Here is a 19,500-nt window from a genome sequence, read left to right on the forward strand (position 1 = left end):
CTCTATTTTCCTCGCTAAGCCTCATTTATTTCCTGTTATGTCCCCTTCCCAGATAGAAACTCCTCCCAGCCTCAAAATTTGGTATGCCCCTTTCCTCCCATAAGTACAAAAGCTTCACATTGGCCATACCTTTCCTGTACACCCATTAGACTGCACCCCGCCCCACACACATCGCGCACATCCTCCCCAACTCTGCAGGCTCAGGTTTCCATTCCCCAGGCTGCAGGGAGGCTAGTTGATCCCGATTCCATTATCTGAAGCCTGGGAAGACCCTTGACTCACAGGTGATTAGGGATGGAGCCAAGAGCTGCCTCCCCTTAGCTGGGCTAATGGAGTGGAACTGTGAGACTTCCTAATCAGATCAGCTCTCATTTCTAGACTCTCAGGTGGCCCATCCCGGCAGAAGAGGGTGAAAACCAATGCTTGTCCAGCCGGGAACAGAACAGGATGTACCTGGAGACTTGTTTCCCGGCTGACCAGCAGGGCCCTGCCCAGCCAGAATATGGTAAATAACACCAAGAAAAGCAGGAGCATTACAGCAGGGCCAGAGAGAAAGCATAAGGACATGGTTTCCAAAGTCAGTTCCCTTTATTAAATGTTGATTTTTCACAGACCAGAAATACAAAATAAAAGTAGAAATAGGCCCCAGTTAGGAGCTACAGGCCTGACCCCACATGACCCCTGCTGCAGCAACTTGAACAGGACAAGCAGCAGCTATATCCGTAAGGTTGGGAAAGTAGGATGAGGATTTGGATCCTGCACTGCCCTGCCTCCCAGCCAATCTCTCCCCAGATTATAAAGAGCCATCCTTGTGAAGCAGCAGAGAAAGACGCATCCCCTGCTGCCCTAGCGAAGTGCATACCACCAGGAGAGCTTGTTCAGATGGCACGGAATCCAAGGACTACATTTGATATGAAGAGAAACTGGTAGGAAAATATGGGTGGGAAGACAGAGAGTGTGACAGGGCAAGCCCAAGGAGGGAGAATTTTCCTCCTCTCTACTCATCAGATCCTGATGCCGAGTCTTCTGAGCTGGGGGGAGTACTGGCTAGTTCTTCTTCTTCAGAGTCCTGAAAACCAAAGGTCTCTTAAGGGGAAAGGTAAGAGTCCTGGCTGCCCTCCCCGCCATTCCTCAGTGGCGAAGGGCCCCCAATTCCCTACCCACCTCCCTAAACTCCAGCACTAGCCTTCAGAGCGTCAGAATTCCACCTGTCCACTCCATCTCATTACTCCTATAGACCAACCGTAACCCCTGGCCCAGAAACATCTGTCCCCACCCACCCACCCTTGACTCAGATGCCCCTAACCTTTCCAGGCCCCACAGCCCGGAAACTCCTGCCGCACCTCACTCCGCCTTCTCTTCTTTTTGCTCTTGTTCTCTCCTGAAGAGCTCTCATCACTGGACACAAACTCTTTGCTCTTGAAGCTCTCACTTAGCTGCCTTGGCGACGACTTGGACGACGAGCCCCTAGAGGGCGTTGATTTCTTTTCCATCTTTACTTTGACTTTCTTCTTCTTCTTTGACTTGTCCCTATATTAGCAAGAGGGAAAAGGGACTAGGCCTTCTGGTTCCCACCACCACCAAGGCCAAACCTCTCCTAGCTTTCACAGGGCCATTCTCAATCCTAGTCACACTGCCCATCTTACTCTAAACGTAAACAACCAGCCATGTCAACCCCAAGTGCCCCAAGGGAGAGCATCCAAAGCAAATAACCAGAAGTATCAGGGGCCATAGCCCGAAGCAGCCCCATATGCAAAACTTACTTAACATCTCTTGCTTTATCTTTAAAAATTCATGTAAATTATGCTCCATGATAATTTTAATTCCTCCATACCTTCAAATAAAATTGACCCTCTAAAAAAATGGGCCCTATAATTCCCCTGGCACGTTACCCATACTTGGACAACTGCCTACCCAGATTGGAGCAGCACTACCCCGCTGCAGAGAAAAGCATATTTAACACCCAGTTCTCAATCTGGACCTGCAAAAATATCCACCAAAAAAAAGCAGATACTGGGTCATTTTGTTCCTGACACTCACCTCTTAGAAGACTCACCCCGGCCCCCTTCATATTCTTTCATGGCTTTTTCATATTCCCTCCTGGCATCCTCAGCCTTGCGATCCCACTCCTGTCTCACACACACAGAAAAATAAGAGAGAAGAATGAGACCTCTTCCTTTGATGCAGGCAAAATCTAGAAAGAACAGTTCCACCAATGGCCCCCCCGGCCCCTCTATCAGTTACAAGGTTCGCCACCCCTTGTCTCTGCAGCTACTCACCTCTTTCTTCTCTTTGGACATTCCCTTCCAAATCTCGCCTGCCTTCTTGGAAAGATCAGTGATACTGATGCCAGGATGGTCTGACTTGATCTTCTCTCGGCTGGCATTGAGCCACAGCATGTAGGCAGACATGGGCCTCTTGGGGGCATTGGGGTCCTTGCCCTTCTTCACCTACATAGAAACGAAACCAGATGCCTTCAGCCATCTATTTCCCACAGACGTCCACATTCTCCCAAAGAAATTACTTGGATCACCTACTTGGAGGAAAAAAATGGAGAAAGGAGTAAACAGCATCAGGCTGGACCAAGAGCTCCCTAAAAGCAGAGACCATGTCTTCCTCCCCTCTGCACCCCAGTGCCTAGCTCACTAGGGGCCCTTTCCTTGGGCTCCTGAGAAAGAAGCTACCTGTCTCCTAATTCAGATCTCCCAGATGCTAATTATCTCAAGGACCAGAGAAAAATTTCCCAGAAGATACTCAAGACCATAATCACTGGCTACAAAAAGTAGCACCAGGAGGACCAACTGACAGGTCCTGCTGGTGGTGGACAGGAGGCGGTAAAGAAAATGGCTTCCCTAACACCCTCCCATTTAGAGGTGAGTCTGTACCTCCATAGGCTTCTTGCGGCTCTTGCGATCTTTGGCCATCTTGGCCTTTTTAAGCTGTTTCCGTTTCTTCTCATCCCGGTCACTGTCACCCTCATTACTGGAGGAGCTAGCAGAGGCATTGCTGTCAAACCTGCCAAAGAGAGTGGGGCTTAGACTCCTGAAGGGAGGAGAGCAGCCCATAGCCCCAAGGATAGGAAGAAAACAAGTCCAAAGATACCTGCCCAGAAAGGGGAGAGGGAGGAGGACCACAGGACAGCCTCCACCACCAGCCCCCAACCCCACCTCCTCCCCCTCACTGAGGTGGCTTCAACCATCCCCTCTCCAGACCCAGCCACGGCAATGAGTTATTTGTTGAATCAATAAATGAAAAGCAAATGAACCAATGGGCTTCAGCTGCTCTCTTTGGTCATAGCCTAACCCAAGTCCTACTCCATCCCCACGCCCCCGGAGGACAGAAACTTTGTCTCATCTTGCCAGAACATGCCCTAAATCCACTTTTCCACCTCCTTTGAGTTAATCATCTTAACCCACCCAAAGTCTTTTCTGACAAAGAGATAATTAGTTACCATAAAAAGTGGGGAAAACCAACTTCAGGCCAACCCAGCAAATACCCATATAAGTCAGTCCTATCTGATATACGTGGAAGTCCTCAGAGATAGAACTACCTTACACCTGTATGGTGCTGAACACTTTTCAAGGCATTTGCACAAGCATTTGCTCACCGACCTTCATAAGTATGTGGCAAGCAGAACTAGTGGACACCTGGCGAATTTTTTTTTTCTTCTGCCCAATATTCATTCCCAATTCTTCTGGATTAACGATTCCAATTTTCTGTTGGGAAGCACCTTACCCCCATCCATGGGGGGCTCACCCCAACCACAGGCTCTAAGGGTGGGTACCTGGCCTAGTTCTGGCCCATCAGAGCACATCCTAGTAACCCAGACTCAGAAGGGGCAGTAACTATGCTGTTTACTGCTGTTCTGAGAGAAGAGGCACTTGTGGGTGTTACACTAGTAGGATTAAGCCTGCCCAGAGCTTCTGAGGGTCATTTGGCACTGCCTGGAGCAAACCTATCTAAATATAAGGAAATCAGAATAGAAACAGATTCCCCACAACTTTTGAGCACCTGGATCCAGACGCCTGAAGCCAACTATATCCCTGGACTCTCCAGCTAGACGAACTTATAAAATTCCCTTATTATGCTAAAGTCACTTTGAGTCACAGTTCAGACATCGGCAATCAAGAGCCTTGATCAACACAGCATAGGGGGACCACTGCCCTTTTATAGGTGAAGGCACAGATCCAACAATGGACAACCCAAGGACTCCCAGCTAGTAAGCAGACAAGCACTGGCTCTTATTCTCATTCTCTCCCTACTGTACTTTTCCAGCTTCCCAACGTGCCCTGCATTTACAAAGCCCTTGACAGTTTTCAAAGCATTTCCATCTATCCCTCTTTGGAAGTCACTTTTCCACCCTGGATCAGTAGCTAATGCTGGGACATGAGAAATGTCCAGAAATCTTTTGGTCCCTTAAGCTTACAGGCCACCACCTCACCCCCATGAGGTGGAACCAAAACTCACTCCTCTGCCACGTCTTCCTCCTCTTCACCTGGGTTGAATGACTCATCTGAAAAAGAACACAGGATGTATCAACTGTGTCCCAGTGGAAATCCTGCTCCCTTACCCAGACATGCAACTCTGGCCCCAGGGTGAGCCTAGCCCTGGCCCCAGGGAAGAGTCTGACCGCCCCTGTGCCCCAGCACTGGCAAGACCAGCCCACCGGTTTCTTCTCCTGAGTCATCGCTGCTGTCATTGGCATTCTCTTCCCGGATCTTGCCCTCCTCCTTCATCCGCTCCAAGTAGGCATCATGCTGATCTTCATCAGAGTCGGCATATTCGTCGTAGTTTGGGTTCATGCCCTAGCCAGGGAAGAGGAGAGAGTGAGGACCAGCTGGCCCTGGTGCCAGGGCCCCTGCACACTCAAAAGCACTCCCCCATGCCTGTGAGTAACATCACAGCAGCAGCTCCCAGGAGAGCCCCGGGGCTGCACTGTCCACACACAGCCAACGTGCAGGGCCTACGCCGAGGACTTCCTGCCAGCTGGTTAGTCCAAGCCCCTCCCTCTCCCAGCCTACTGGGGGCTCCTGAGGGGCTGCAGAGACTGATCTAAGGTCATGCTGAGGAAACCTGCACCGGGAGGGGGAAGGGTCACACGCACCTCTTTTTTCTATAAGGGTAAGAAAAGAAGAGAGAGTGAAAAAGAAGCCGGAAAACTCCCTGCCCCTTCCCCCCCTGCAGAAAGAACAGGAGAGAGGCTCATCCTTTCCACACACGCAGGTACCTCTTTCAATCCTCGGTTTTTGATGTTGAGTTTTTTTGCGTTGACAAAATCAAACAGCTTCCCGTACTCCTCCCTGAGGGAAGATGCGCCATGTTACCAGACAGCAAGGCCAACGCAGGGCTGGACCACACACTGTTCTGACACCCATGGGCAGGGACCTGTGGGGCCTGGAGCTCCTGACCACATTATCCAACCCAACAGCTCAGAGACCCCCAGAGGACAGCAGTAAGGAAGAGGCAGACACTAGTCCTGAAAGTCTTGGAACACACCAGTCTGCACAGTCTTAAGAGTTCTGGGGAAAAAAAGGCGGGAGGGGTGTGTACCTATTTACAAGACATGCACGGAGCTGGGGGTATGTCAGGAGAGGGGACGTTATCACCTTTTTACTGGTCTGTATCTCATACTTCACAGGGTGGTTATGAGGATTAAGGGCAAAGATGTTTGTAAAACATTTAGCCCACAGGAAGCACTCAATAAACATTAGCTGTTAGGTGCTGTGTTCTCGGGCAGAAAGCTCATTCCAGGAAAGAGAGAGATAGCATTTCTACCAAGAGGGGAGTGCAGAAGAAAGGCTCGTACTGAACACACACGGCTTTTGTAATAGAGAAAACAGTATTTTTCTTCAAGTACAGAAAGAAGACAACGGAGAGGCTTCCAAAGGCTGGGCGTTCCAAGGAAAAGAACCAAATCCCAGGGACCAGGACACCCAGGAAGTGACTGGCAGAGGCTCTCACCTCTCAATGCTACTGAAGGTGTACTGAGTGCCCTGCTTGGTCTCGATTTCAAAGTCAAAGGAACGAGTGGTGGTGGTACCGCGGGCAAAGTTGACAAAGGAGATCTCATCGAAGCGGATGTGCACTGGTGGCTTGTGGACGTAGATGAAGCCCCGCTCCAGTGGGTACAGCAGTCCTGAGCTGGCCTTGTAGGAGCAGGTGATGCACTGGGCCCCTGAGTGCCTGGTGGAGGGCACAGGGAGCCCAGTCAGTGCCTACCTGGGCAGCAGGTGGCACAGAGCCAAAGGGCACATCTGTCAGCAGGGACATACGTGTGCTGAGGCCCTCAAGGGAGTGCACCTCACTAAGCTGCTCTGAGGGAGGCAACTAACACCATCAAGATATGACCCAACCAGGCCTCTAAGAGGCCACATTCCCATCCCAGGGGGCGTTTACCAAGGAGACACAGCCAAGCCCCTCCCCAGGCAGGCCAGGACCACAGGCCTGCACTCTCACCCTTGGAAGTTGCCTGGAACTGTGATCTTGCGGTTGACCAGCGCTTTCATGACCCGGCTGACCATCTCGTAGAGGGATCCCGACATGTTCTTGGTGAGACGCCCCTCGAAGCGCTTCTCTACCTCTTCCCTACAAAGAGAGGAAGACAAGGTCATGAGCACTGCTGTCTTTTAATGGCACACCTGTCCCCTGCCTGGACAGCAGCAGGACAGAGTCCAAGGAGACACTCACTCATTCATGTTGAGAGTCAAGGAGATGTCCTCATCCTTGGAGAAGAGGAGGATCAGGAAGTGGTAACGGGTTTGGCCCTGCTTGATGGGGGGATCCAGGCTGATCTGGTAAGCAAAAGCCAACAGGGTTTAGCACCAGTCGATCCTCCATAAGAACTTGCTGACTAACTAAACACCACTGAGATCTGTTTACTAAAGACTCGGGCAAAAACCAGGACAACCCACCCCCATGGTTTCTGCTTACCACAAAGAACATCTGGCGCTGGTCCTTGTGGGGCAGCAAAAAGAGACGCAGTACCGTGGTGTAGGGTATCTTGTAGTCAAAGGTCTTGCCGTGTAGGTGCAGAAAGGTGGGATAGATCCGAATGTCATAACGGCCTCGAGGAGTCAGACACTGAAGCTCCCGGAAGATGCAGATGGCATCTCCAGTGGCCTGGATCACATCCGCCTTAGACAGCACATTCTGGGCAAAGGCCTGCAAAGGCACACAGTGGTCATGGAGTAGCGGGATCTTGCTATTGGACCAGCCAGGGCCCACGTGGCACCATCTCCTCCCAAGGTGACCAGGGAGGCCTCACCTCAACAGGGTCCACGCCATCCTCCTGGGTGGGAGGCACGTAGAAGCGCACCTCCATGAGAGAGACCTCTGCATCATCATTCTGGTGGAATTCCAGTGTCACCTCATTCTTGCCTGTGGTGCACTGGGACACATTGCTGAGGGGTATCTCGAAGACCGGCTGGTCGCCAATGTCAAAGGAGAGCAGCTGCCCTGTGGGGAAAGGGCTTTTCAAGCCACAAGCTCCTTCCCTTGGGTCTGTGTAAACAACATCCCCCACCCGGAGACCATAGGTTCCCTGAGGATAGGGCACCGGGGCTGTTTTGTGCAAACTATACCCTCAAGACCATGCACAGTGCCTGATACACCGTTGGTCCTCGAGAAATACACGATGAATTACAGACTGATAGGAAATCAGGGATAGTTGGCAGAGGAGAACAAAACAAGCTAAAAGCTGAAACCTTTCACCCTGTTTTCTCCCCCAGACCTCAATCTTTCCCAGGACTCACCACCAAACTTCACCGTCCCCCAGTTCCAGCCCTTCACACATAGGTCCTTCTCCATCAGTTCAAGGCGATAGTGAGTTTTGAAGAAATCAGAGAGTTTCTCAAACTCCTGTACGTGGAACAGAGAGAGCAATCCCAGTAAAGCCTCAATACACACTTGAACATTCTGGGATTGGCTATTTCTGAGAAACTGCCCTAATATACCTTTTATCAGAAATCCATGCTGACTTAGAATCTCAGCTATAGAATTGTTTAAAAGGCTGTTAAAGAGGTTGGTTCTGGGGACTGGATCTCAGGCTGGGAGAGGAGGAAAGTAAGAAACTGACATTCCTGGTTATGAGCGTCTGGTTTTGTGTAGGTACTGCTCTAATGAAAGTGGAAGTTAAGAGGAAGTGAAGTCTTTAACTCAAGCAGCTCAAAATGGAAAAACAAAACCCAAACTAAAGCATCCAGCTAAGACTCTGAACCTAGATAAAGGCAATGAGCAGAAACCACCAAAGAAATCAAAACAGCATAAAATATTCTGGAGTCAAGGCACAAAGAAACTGTGGAGACTGACACCCAAAGCTGACCACTGCTTAATGGACTCAATGGCTCTGCTCTAAGGAGCCCAAACTAGCAAATACAACGTTATCAAAGGAAGGAGCCTCAGTTCTCTCTAGAAGATTAAATATAAAGAAGATGGCCCAGTAAAAAGAGGATTTGTGGCAACAGGACATCTCACCGATTCTCGGAAGCCGTCATACTTGTAGACATGGCCATTTTTTGTGAGCAGTTTAAGTCCATGGCCCAGAGCTACACGGCGCCAGATGCCTTCCGTCAACTCCCCAGCCTGGATATTGTCCACTTTGCCCGTCTTACTATTCTTGAAGATGATGCCCTGGCGGCTCAACCTCAGCCGACCATCATTCTGTTGGGAAAAAAACAGGTCCAAATGCACAGGGATGGTGCGCAGTGCATACCAGGTACATTCCCACCCAGCACCCCTCCTGGGCTGGCCAGATATCAGTGCAGGAGCAACAGCTGAAGTGCTAAGGACAGACAAGTAGTGAGGAAGTCTGGATTCTAATCGTGGCTCTGGCATCAAAACCCCTTGCAGGTCCTGAGTTTCAGGATTCAGGACTGAGCAGCATGTAAGGTTCCTTAACTCTCGTACTCTCTCTCGATATTGTCTTTGGGGAACACTAGGTACACAATATACTCCTTTTCTAAAGAAGCAATATTACCAAGGCCAGCTCTTGTTAACGGCCAAAAAGTCTACTCCCCTTCCCTCTGCCCCCTGTACTAAAAGGCCAACCTCTTCTTACCATGGAGCCTTTCACCTCCTGATAGATGTCGTTGAACTCCAGTGTTTCTGCCATGCTGACCTGCTCCTGTTGGCCTCAACTGGGAGGTGGGCCCCAACTCCTGCCTGGATGGGTATGCAGACTCTTAGGAGGTTGGATATCTGAATTCAAGAGGGAGATGGAGAAGCATGAAAGATAATACCTCCCTTTGCTCAGGATGGAGCCAGGTGGCACCCCTTGGCTGCGCCTGGAAATTCTCAAGATCTCCTCTGCTTGGAAGCCTGTGGGCCGGCTCTCTAGAGCTCGTGGGGCCAGGCCCAGCCCTGGCTGGAGAACAGGGCCTGGAGTAGCGCTTACACGCCAACCAGACACCCGCTCTGGGAGCTCCACCGGGCGCCATGGCAACGAGCAGCGGAACCCTAGGGCCTGCCGGAGCCTGCAGCTCGCCCGCGCCCCAACCCAACTCAGCGCGCAGAGTTTCCCTCCCAGTGCCCCTACCGCGCCGCGGCCCCAGACCCACGGCTCCCCCCTCCCCCTAAAATGGATTCGCCCGCTGCCGTGGATTCGAGCGCGGACTGGTCCATCTGGAGCGTCCCGCGGGGGGGCAGGGCCCGAGCCCTCCTGGGGCACGGGGACGGCGACCACCCACCTTCTCAAGCTGCAGCCTCGCGACGCCCCGGGTGCGGGCGGTGGGCGCGCTGGGGGATGCGGGGGAGGGGGGCGGGGACACGGGGGATGGGGGGACGCTGGGGAAGCTTTTCCCGCGTGCGCGGCCCCGCGTCCGCCACCGGAAGCCGTGCACAGACCATAGAGAGGACGAGCTGGTTAGAGAGACCCGAGACCGGCCCGCCAAAGACGTAGTCACGTAGAGCGGCTGCGGCTCTGGAGGACCTGAGGGAAGCCGGCCTGCGACGAAAGTGACGGAGTCCGACTAGAACCTGGGGGCGCATAGGAGTGTAAAAATTACAGACACTTCCTCAGTGGAGAACTAGGTTCTAGAGAGAGCTTGTGGAGTTTTATTTTTCAGACTTTGCACAGATGCGTGTGTATGTGTGGCCCTCTCTCCTGCATAGTAGTGGTTTCAGTGGAGTAGAGGGAGGCTGGGGGACAAGAAGAAAAGTATTTAAAGAGTTGTGGGGAGAAATGGCCCCTCCTACTGGCTGCCAAGAGCATGCGGATTTTAGTGTCTTTGTGGCTGTACCGTTCTCCCTGGCACATGGGATTGGCTCCTTTTTGAAATGAGTTCACTATCTATACCCCCCAAATTTCACATCCGTAACTGCAATGTACGGGTGGCCTGGAAGAGGCTGGCAAAAGCAGTATCAAGTTAAAGTCTGGTGTCACATTCACCGTGGAGCCAGAACTGATTTGAAACCACATCAGTCTCGGATTGCAGAAGCCAGGCCCCCCTTATATAGTCGTAGGGCGCATCTTGCAAAATCAAAGGAAGCCAGACCTTGAAGAGATGCTTGAATTTGTCTACAACTTCCTTTGCACATGGGAAAACTGGTCTCAGGGAGTTAGTAACAAAGATGGAGGCTGGAACCCAAATCCCTTTACCCTGGTCCAGTTCTCTTCTATCACAATCACAGTGACTCTACATTCAGAATGATGGATATGTGTCCTGCATAAAGACATTAGGATAGAATATTTAAACTCAAGATTTCTCTGACAGTCTGACTTAAAACAGTTAGAAAAGCTTGCTAACTCAATCCTGGGTAAAGAGAGGACGGGAATACACTGCTGCTCCCTGAACTCATGGCTGCTCCAGCACTACCTAGCAACATAAATTCAACTGGATTCAATAAATGTGTAGTGAGCTCCAACACAGGTACGGGATTTGAGGAAACTAGTAAATAAGACAGAAACAGCCCCAGCCTTCCAGGAGCATGTAATCTAACAAATGATTCAGATAAGTGAACTGACAGTAAAACAAAACCCAATGTGATAATGCTATGCTACAGGTAGAGCTTTAGCCACTGCCATCTTGAGTAGGAAATATGAACTATGTGACTCTTTACTCATACCCTGCCCGGAGACCAAGAGAAGTGTTCCAGAGACCCCTCCCCCTGACCTCTGCTATTGGAGGCAACTAGGGAAGGGAGGAACTGGCTGCAGGATTGAGTGGCTTTAGGAAGATCTCAGGAATGAAGGGGGTACTCAGCTCAGGCAGGCTCTTAAGTGGCTGGGGGATGGGGCATTGCGAGGGGCTTTAAGGAGAGAATGAAGCAGCTGGTGAGCTGAGATGAAGATGCGGCATAACAGAACGGAACAGAAACGGTAGACAGAGTGCAGATAAAACATGAGTCCCAGAGGGCCCTAGCCAGCTGCATCCCAGGCAATCAGGAGCCTGGAATTGGAGACCCCACCCCTGCCGTGACATCACAGGGGAGTGGGGTGGAGACGAACAAAAAGGGGGTCCCCCGCCCTGGCCTTGGGCTCTTGGCAGCCTAGAGTGTCAAGAGCAGAGAGCCTGGGCACTGGGCTAGGGTTGCCTGACTTAAAGGAGCAGGCTCCCTATTCCTCCAGCCCCTCTAAGCTGTCCCCTCCAGGCGGTGGTCTCTGTCTCCCTGCCCAGAGGATCTCTCCCTCCTGAGGCCACCACTGGGTCTTTTCTGAGTGGTCCCTGATCACTCTGTCAACATGAACTGCATTTCAGATTTCTTCACCTACGAGACCACCAAGTCAGTGGTTGTGAAGAGCTGGACCATTGGAATCATCAACCGAGCAGTTCAGCTTCTGATCATCTCCTATTTTGTGGGGTGAGTTTGTGGCTCTCCAGGTCCTAGGAGGGAGGGCTGCCTGATGTGCTGTCCCCCCATCCCCTCAGTGTTGCTGTCCAGCTTCCTAAGCTTATCCTCTCATGGGGGAAAGCCTCTTATGTGGAGCCATGTCCCAAGGACTGGCCTCTGCCACCCCTACTAGCGATCTGGTGCCCAGGTGAGTTTTTTCCCCCAGCAAATCCTCCGGAGTTGGAGGGTGGTCTTCAGGCACATCCTACAAGAATGGGAGTCCCTGCCCCTGCACTACCCTCCACCAGGAGAGGTCTCAGGTGACCATCTCCCCTCTCCCTACTCTCATCTCCCCCCAACCAGAGAATGGACAGACCACACACATACACATCTTCTTATTCCCCTCAGTCAACTCTTTGGGGTCTCAAACAGATGTGAGAACACAGGGAAGAGAAAGGAGAGGCACTGAAACCAGGCAGGTGGTGACAGGTTGATTAGGTTGGTGGCAGGGTGAGAAGGAGAGAAGTGGATCTACTTTAGCATTAGAAGCAGAATTAGAAGCACTTCCCCTTCTGGCATGGAGAGATGGTGAGAGGACATGGAAAGGGGAGAAGCCTTTGCTCCTGGAGGGAAGGACAAAGCGGGGAGATCTGTCTCTTTGGAGTAGGGGGAGGTGTGGAGAAACAGAGACACAGAAAACACTCAAGGGAAGAGTTGGAGGAGAAAAATGTGGCTTTTCCTCCGCAAGAATCCAGAAATGCTCTCCCCTTTGTCAGAAAGCATAAATGCCCTACTTCTACCTGACTCTGCACCATATAACCCATCCTGGGAGTTGCTTAAGAGCCAGTAACAAAGGACCACAGAGCAGACAATGGCCGGGGGAAAAACACAGGTTCTGTCCTTCTTGTGGTCATTCGCACACACTGGTGGGCACCAGGAAATACAGGCAGAAACCTCGAGGGCTTTCTTTCCTGGCGTACCGGTCTCTAATGTGATGCTGTTCTTTGAGACAATGGGTCTGTGTGTGTAAGACAGCAAGCCACTGACAACTGTCATGGGTTAATTCAAGCAAGTGAAAGGAGACATCTGTGTGCATGTGGGCTGGAGCTGGGTGTGAGTGGGCCGCTTACTGAAGGTCGGAGTAGCGTGTGATGGTGTGTGTGGAAAGGTGGGTAGATGTGGATTAAGGGGTTTTTCGCTCCTCTTGCTTAGTTAGAGCCAGTAGCCTTCATTTATGTGGATGTTGTAGACGAGAGTATACATCTACGCTCCTAGTGGGGATATTAGAGAAGGGATTCAAGCTTTAGGGTAGGATTAAATGACCTTGAAGTTCCCTTCCAACTTTGAGGTTTTGTGAGATACAATGTTTGGAAATGTTCCGTGTCCACATCTCCAGAGCCTGGGTTGAAGTCGGTGCTTAAAGATTCCATGTTCACATGTACATGCGATGCTGTGATTATTTATAGCCACAAGGTGATATGTTGGTCTAGGTGAGTGCAAAAGCTGCCTCAGCACATTCCTAGCCTGGCCCAGCTCCATTGGCTCCAGTCAGAAGATTGATGGAGGGTAGGTAGCCAGCTCCTGGACCAGTCCACTCAGCTCCCCCGCTGCCTGTGTCTCTCCCTCATCATGATCCAATCTGATGCTCCGACCCTCAGTGCTGGATCCCAGCCTGCTGGAGAGGCTCTTTGGCGTCTTGATATCCAATCCCATCCATCTCCCAGCCTGACAGCTCCCCATGGAGCAACTCCTTCCAGTTATATCAGTGCATTCTGCAGCCCAACTCCCAGGCCTGAACCCAATCTCTGTGCACAGGAGCCCATGCACCATTAGGACTTCATGAATCCATTGTCATTAACTGAGCAAAAATGTATTGAGTGTCTCTTTGTGCCAGGCATTATGCTCTGAGGATAGAACAGTGGGCAAAAGCAGACAGGGTCCTCATGATCATGAAGCTTACAATGCAAGAGATGGACATTAATCAAATAATCTCCAGAAACAAATGTAAAATTTCAACTGCAGCTCAGGGTTCGAAGAAGAGGTGCACGGTGCTAGGAGAGCTGCTGGTATGGAGACAGTTGACCTGGTTGGGGAATTCAGAGAAGGTTTTCTGAAGATGTGACATCCAAGCTAATCTGAAGGAGCAACCCAGGGGAAAGCAAGAAAGGAAGAGGGTTGAAGGCAGAGAAACCCAGCTCTGCAAAGGGAAAGAGCATGGCGAATGGGGAGAAGAGAAGGTCTTTATGGCTAGAGCAGAGGGAGCAAAGGCGAGGGTGGTGTAAGTTGGGGATGGGATCACAGACAGGGGCCCCACCTCTGATACCTCACATCTTTTGTTTTTGGAGAAGAGTAATGGATGGGAAGCTACTGAAGCACCTTAACCTGTGTGTGTATATGTGTGTGCCTGTGTGATTGAGAGAAAGGCAGGCATGATGAGATCTGAGTTGGGAAGATCGCTCAGGCTGATACACCAAGGGTTTGGAGTGGGTAGGAATGGATACGAGAAAACCAGTGAAGAGGCAGTGCAGTCACATGGAAAGAGATGTTGGAAGCTTGGACTCCATAGAATTTGAAAGGATTTTTAATGCTTTAATGTGATGTTAACGCTAAAGTAACACTTCAATCTCTTCCATATTAGCCCTGCCGGGTAGACCAGATGCACAACCTTACCTAGGCCACATGTGATATGAGCCAACCATTCCTCTTATGCACTCACAGCAACACACCACCTAATCGTCCCCACACAAACTAGCCTCTAGCCTCCACTGCTTGTGTGTAGTTGACACCACCTCATCACAGGTTTCCTTTACTCAACTCCCCCCCAACCCCAACAGGGACACAGAGAGGCCAGGACTTACCTGGTGTTTCTCACGACGTCTCTCCCGGGCACAGGTAGTAATCCCTAGTCTCCTCTATGGGTTGGACTTCCTAAGAGCCAATCTGCTTTCTAGATCCAATGGGGACCTGAGGAGGAAGTAGAAGGAGATCCCTGGGGCCTGAGTCTCCAGAAGCGCTGGCCCGTGCACAGCCTGAGCTTGGTTTTCAGGGCCTTGCTGGAGGAAGCTACCTCCCTGCAAACTAGTGGTGAGGGACCCTCCCAGCCCTTTGATGCTCCATCCATTAGAAGGATCTGTGGTGGCTGAAGGTGCCTCTGACCCCATCATAGCCCTGCTCTCCCTGCCTTGTTCCTCCCCCGGCAAAGCCCGATCCACAAACTTACCATTTACACAGCTACCCCCTTTGGTTCATAATGTTCAGCCTCGTTTCAAATCTTACATAGAAGCTTAATACATAAAGCAGTTAAAAGCTGCTCTAGTTTAAAGAGAAGGGCCAGGAATTCTACCTTCTTGGCCCCCTACCCCATCCTCTCAGCTCAAGGTAGCACCCAGAGGCACCTCATTGGCACACTAGGTGACATATGGTGGAAATACCTGTTGGAACCCCCATCTTACAAGTGTAGAGAGAGGCATGGCTTTCATTTTTGTCTCCCCTCTCCCCTCACCACACCCTATGATGGGGAGACCACGGAACGTGGAGCACCTGGTTAGAAGCCTCGCTCTGACACCAACTGGGAGTGGGGCTTGGTGGTGCCATTTTACATCTCTAAGTCTCTGTCCTTATATCTGGAAAATGGGTGTAGGAATGCTTCTCCCAGGGAGTGATGGCGAGGGGAGGTAACATGTCGGGTGCCTTGCCTGAGATGGGTGACTCGGTAATAGGTGTTGACCGTTATTATTTCATAGACTGCCCATCACGCCTCCCCCTTTCCCTCTGCCCAGCTCACGCCTTCCTGAGAGACCCTCTCCTCCAGGCACACACAACACACACTCCTCACACCCACTCCCTGGCTTCCTCCCTGACTCCCTGGAAGGGGCCGCTGCTCTGGCCTCCTTCCTGCACATCCCACCTGCCAAGGAGCTGCCACCCGCCTTCCGCTCTATAAATAATAAACCAGGAACACAAGAAAAAAATAAGTCAAAGCAGCAGAGTAAATGCCAAGAATTAAAGGCTCAGTCCTGCCCTATCTCCTCAGCCCTGGCCTCTAGAGACAGACTCAACTCTCTGTTCTGGAAATGAAGCATCCCCTTTTTCAAGCTGCCCTGATGACTTCCTCAGCCCCGTGGGGCCACTGGAATTCTTCCTCTTGTTATTTAACTTGGAGAAAGAATTCAGATGTGGCCTCTCCTCCCCAGTGGGCATAAGAGGGAGGCCTGAAGGAAGAGGAGGAGGAAAGAGATTGATTAATTGTTCCTCCAAGCCCTCAGCCCTTTCTCCTGAGACTTTCCTACCTGCTAGGACATTAGACTGTGTTCTCTCTGGTGACAGGGCAGGGCCAGCAGGACAAGGACCAGGATCCAGTTCAGGAGGCCAGCTGAGGCCTGGCCATGAGCTAGAACACAGCTGGAGACCTTCCAGTGAGGTGGTCATGAGCAGTCTGCCTGGGTAGGAGCCCACATATCAGCTTGGCAGTTTAGCCCACCACTCTGTGCTGCAGTGTCCTCATATGTAACATAATGATAATAACAAAGCTGTCTCGTTGGGTTGTGGTAGAGATTGAATGAATCCTTAACACATACAGCACTTAGCGTGCTACGTTGATTATACGATGTTAGTAATCTGAACTCTGCTTCTCACCTGCGAATATTCCTGGACTGAAGGACAGGAGAGGGGCCTCAGGAAGCTATTTCATTAGATCAGTACTCAGAGATGTGTCCATTCTGTGGCTAGGCACACTGAGGTTCCAGAGAGTGTGTCATGACTGTGGCTTCCACTCGGCCAAGTGTCCAGCAGCGACACAGATGCTCTTAGCTGGGAGCAGAGAGACTGGGCCTTAGACCTCACTTCCTCCACCCCAAAGGGCCCCAGGCTGTGAGCTAATAATGCTCATTTGGATAACTTCACCTTTCTGGTAATGGATGCTCCCTTCTCTTCTGCCAGGACAGAAGATGATGGATGAGATTTCTATGTGAGCTATCCTTCCTTGCAAGACCTTAATGAAACACCTCCCCTTCCAAAAAAAGAAGAGAATAATGCTAGGAAATAAAGCCCACCACACCACAGGCTTCTATAGAGGCGCGGTGTTCATAAGAGCATTTTATAAGCATGCGAATAACTCTTAATGGTGGTGCATTAGTCAGGATGTTGCCTGCTGTAAGGCAGCAACAATAAAACAGGTGACAGGTTAGGAGCCATCGCCGGCAGTGGCTGCAACACCACTCTTTCTCTCCCACTCAAGAGAGCATTCTGAATTCAAGCACATGAGGGAAGCACAATTGTGGGGATAACTCAACCCTCTCCCTGAAAACTGGATAAGGAGCAGCTTGCAAACACCAGCCTGTGTTCACATAAACATGTTGGGCAGGTGACCATCTCACCAGGGACTGTGACCCCAGCATGACCCGGGAGCCGCTCCCCTCTGCATCTCCCAACATCAGGGAACCACAGAGGTCATCCAGTCCAAGGAGCTTCCTCTCGGCACAGCCGGAAGGTGGGCATCAGGCCTTTCCTTGAGTCTTCCTGGGCTTGTGACACTCGCTCCCTCCCACAGCAGCCCGTGCATAGACGCCTCTCTGGGAGTTAGGAAGCTCCTGGGCCTGAAGTTGTAACCCTCTCCTTATAAATTCCTTGGGCCAGCCCAGGTGCTGCCCTCAGCAGCGTCCTTGCCTAGGCCCCCCAGCATTGTCCTCTCTGAGCTACATAATCTCCAGTTCCTTCTGCTCTTCTTCATCTGCTTCCTCTCCATCTAATGGGGCTCTCCACCCTGTACCACCCTGGGTAGCCTGCAGAAAGTAACCCTAACCCAGCGTTTCCAAAAGTGCACTACAATGCATGAGATGTCACCAGTGTTTCTTCAAAACTGAGAGATGTCACCAGTGTTTCTTCAAAACTGAGAGAGCACAGCATTTTCCAAACATGCTCGATGAGGTTTGCTCAGCTGTACAATGGGGACAGTAGCAGCGTCTGCCTCCCAGTGTCCTGTCAGGAACAACTGGGACTGCTCCTCAGGCTGGAAGCATGGTTTCCAGGCCAAGAGTGGCTTGAGCCTTGAGGGCTGTGATGGGTAATTTCAAATGGAAAGGCGGGCACCTCACAGAAATGCAGAGGGAAGAGTTGTCTGCAAGTGTCTTCAGGCCCTTCTTGCTGCAGGGGAAGGGTGAGAGAGTCCGGGGAGGGAGGAGGGCGTGGAAGAAGGGGTCTCTCCCTGATCCACGTGATGGGGTGATGGCTGGAAGCTGCAAGGAGAAACTAGTACAGGCAAATGTCCACTAGGTGGCAGCACAAGCCAAGGAATAAGATCAGAGGCCCTTGCCTCCCAACCCAACTCCATTTACCTGCCAGGTAAAGGCTCAGCCGTTGCCCTCCCTCCCCTCTCCATCCACAGAGGGAGACTGCCCAGTGTCCAGCTCCCAAGTGCCTTCAGTGACTCATTTACTGAACACCCACCATGTGCCAGGCACCTAGGGTACAGCCATGAACAAAGCCTGGGATGCATGGGGTTAGAGGCCTAGGATCCACACCTTCTCTCTCTCTGGGGTGCCTGCCAGACAGGTGGTCTCCACAGTCAGTGGGAATGACAATACGTTCTCCACTAGGCGAGTGAAAATTGGTTCTTGAGGGATAAAACTATTTCACTCTTTTTATGTATAAAGCACAAGTAAACATACGATACATAAATAGATATCTATACATTAGCCCCCCTTATCTGCAGGGGAGACACTTCAAGACCCGCAGTGGATGCCTGAAGCCACAGATAGTACAAAAGCCCATATGTACGATGTTCTTTCCTATACATACATACCTATGATAAACTCTAATTTATAAATTAGGCTCAGTAAGAGATTAACAAGAATAACTAATAAAATAGAACAATTACAACAATATGTTGTAATAAAAGTTATGTGAATGTGGTCTCTCTCTCTCTCTCTCTTAAAATATCTTATTGTACAAATTTAATGCCTTTTCCATCTTCACCAAGCACTTACTACTCACTTTAGCCATACTTTTGCAGCTTCAGGTGCAGCAGCAAAACTAGCACGAATTTCTTTTGCTTTCTTCACAATTTCACAGAGAGAAGATTCGTTCTTACCGCAGACCTTAGCAACCTCAGCATACGATCTTTTTTCCTTTCCTTATTCAGTCGAGACCTTTCACCTTTTCACTTAAAGGAAGCACTTTATAGCTTCTCTTTTGCTCAGCCGAATTGCCAGCATCACCACTCTGGCCCTTTGAGGCCATTATTAAGTAAAATAAGGGTTGCTTGAACACAGGCACGGGGATACAGTCGATGTGATAACCGAGACGACTACTGAGAGGCATATACAGCGTGGATGCGCCGGACAAAGGGCTGATTAACATCCCCTGGGCAGGAGGGAGTGGGACAGTGTGAGTGTACAATTTAAAACTTATGAATTGTTTATTTCTAGAATTTTCCATTTAATATTTCCAGACCGCCATTGACCGCAGGTAACTGAAACCGTGGAAAGTGAAACTGCAGATAAGCGAGGACTACTGTAGTGTTCAGATTTCATGGGGGGATTACAGTTAGGAAAAAAAAAAATATCTAAAAAGGCTCCTTAGGGGGAAAAGATGGAGAAACACTAGTCTAAGCCAACCCAGGGCTCACCCTCAGGCCGCCCCTCCCCCCATCTCCAGCACAGGCCTCCACCTGCCAGGGACCCCATGTCATCCTAACATTATCAGGAAGGGAACCTCTCTCAGCCTCTGTCTGATGGC

General features: G+C 50.8%; 2 protein-coding genes across 4 annotated transcripts in view; one reads left to right on the plus strand and one right to left on the minus strand.

Moving 5' to 3' along the window:
* Positions 1-569: 569 nt before the first annotated feature.
* Positions 570-9,849, minus strand: SSRP1 (structure specific recognition protein 1). 2 transcript variants are annotated; one of them, XM_014829431.3, is made up of 17 exons: positions 9,684-9,849; positions 9,056-9,195; positions 8,473-8,658; positions 7,752-7,857; positions 7,265-7,455; positions 6,931-7,161; positions 6,688-6,791; positions 6,457-6,585; positions 5,962-6,183; positions 5,228-5,300; positions 4,667-4,805; positions 4,468-4,513; positions 2,886-3,015; positions 2,280-2,450; positions 2,041-2,129; positions 1,344-1,530; positions 570-1,069 (listed from the first exon to the last, which is right to left on the minus strand). In XM_014829431.3, the coding sequence occupies exons 2-17, from the start codon at positions 9,107-9,109 to the stop codon at positions 998-1,000; spliced, it is 2,130 nt and encodes a 709-aa protein (XP_014684917.1). In that variant the 5' UTR covers positions 9,110-9,195; positions 9,684-9,849; the 3' UTR covers positions 570-997. The 2 variants fall into 2 exon arrangements, with proteins under 2 accessions (XP_014684917.1, XP_014684918.1); XM_014829432.3 differs by having other exon boundaries at positions 9,056-9,159; positions 9,684-9,836.
* P2RX3 (purinergic receptor P2X 3) overlaps positions 4,925-19,500 on the plus strand; it is a 38,155-nt gene continuing 23,579 nt past the window's right edge. The window contains exons 1-2 of one of the 2 annotated variants that reach the window (XM_070487795.1): positions 4,925-5,223; positions 11,694-11,796. In XM_070487795.1, coding sequence (XP_070343896.1) covers positions 5,061-5,223; positions 11,694-11,796 — 266 coding nt within the window. In that variant the 5' untranslated portion in view covers positions 4,925-5,060. Of the gene's footprint in view, positions 5,224-11,677; positions 11,797-19,500 lie in introns of those variants that run through there. The other variant, XM_014829422.3, reaches the window with a different exon arrangement.

This window comes from Equus asinus, chromosome 17 (assembly GCF_041296235.1).
Source record: "Equus asinus isolate D_3611 breed Donkey chromosome 17, EquAss-T2T_v2, whole genome shotgun sequence".
Lineage (NCBI taxonomy): Eukaryota > Metazoa > Chordata > Mammalia > Perissodactyla > Equidae > Equus > Equus asinus.

Bases quoted from the DNA above. Each gene is read 5' to 3' on its own strand.
- SSRP1 (XM_014829431.3), bottom strand. From the start codon at position 9,109: ATGGCAGAAACACTGGAGTTCAACGACATCTATCAGGAGGTGAAAGGC. The intron at 6,792-6,930 runs GTAAGCAGAAAC...TTTGCTTACCAG, and splicing joins AGCGCCAGATGTTCTTTGTG to ATCAGCCTGGATCCCCCCAT. The intron at 4,514-4,666 runs GTGGGCTGGTCT...GTTCTTTTTCAG, and splicing joins TGACTCAGGAGAAGAAACCG to ATGAGTCATTCAACCCAGGT.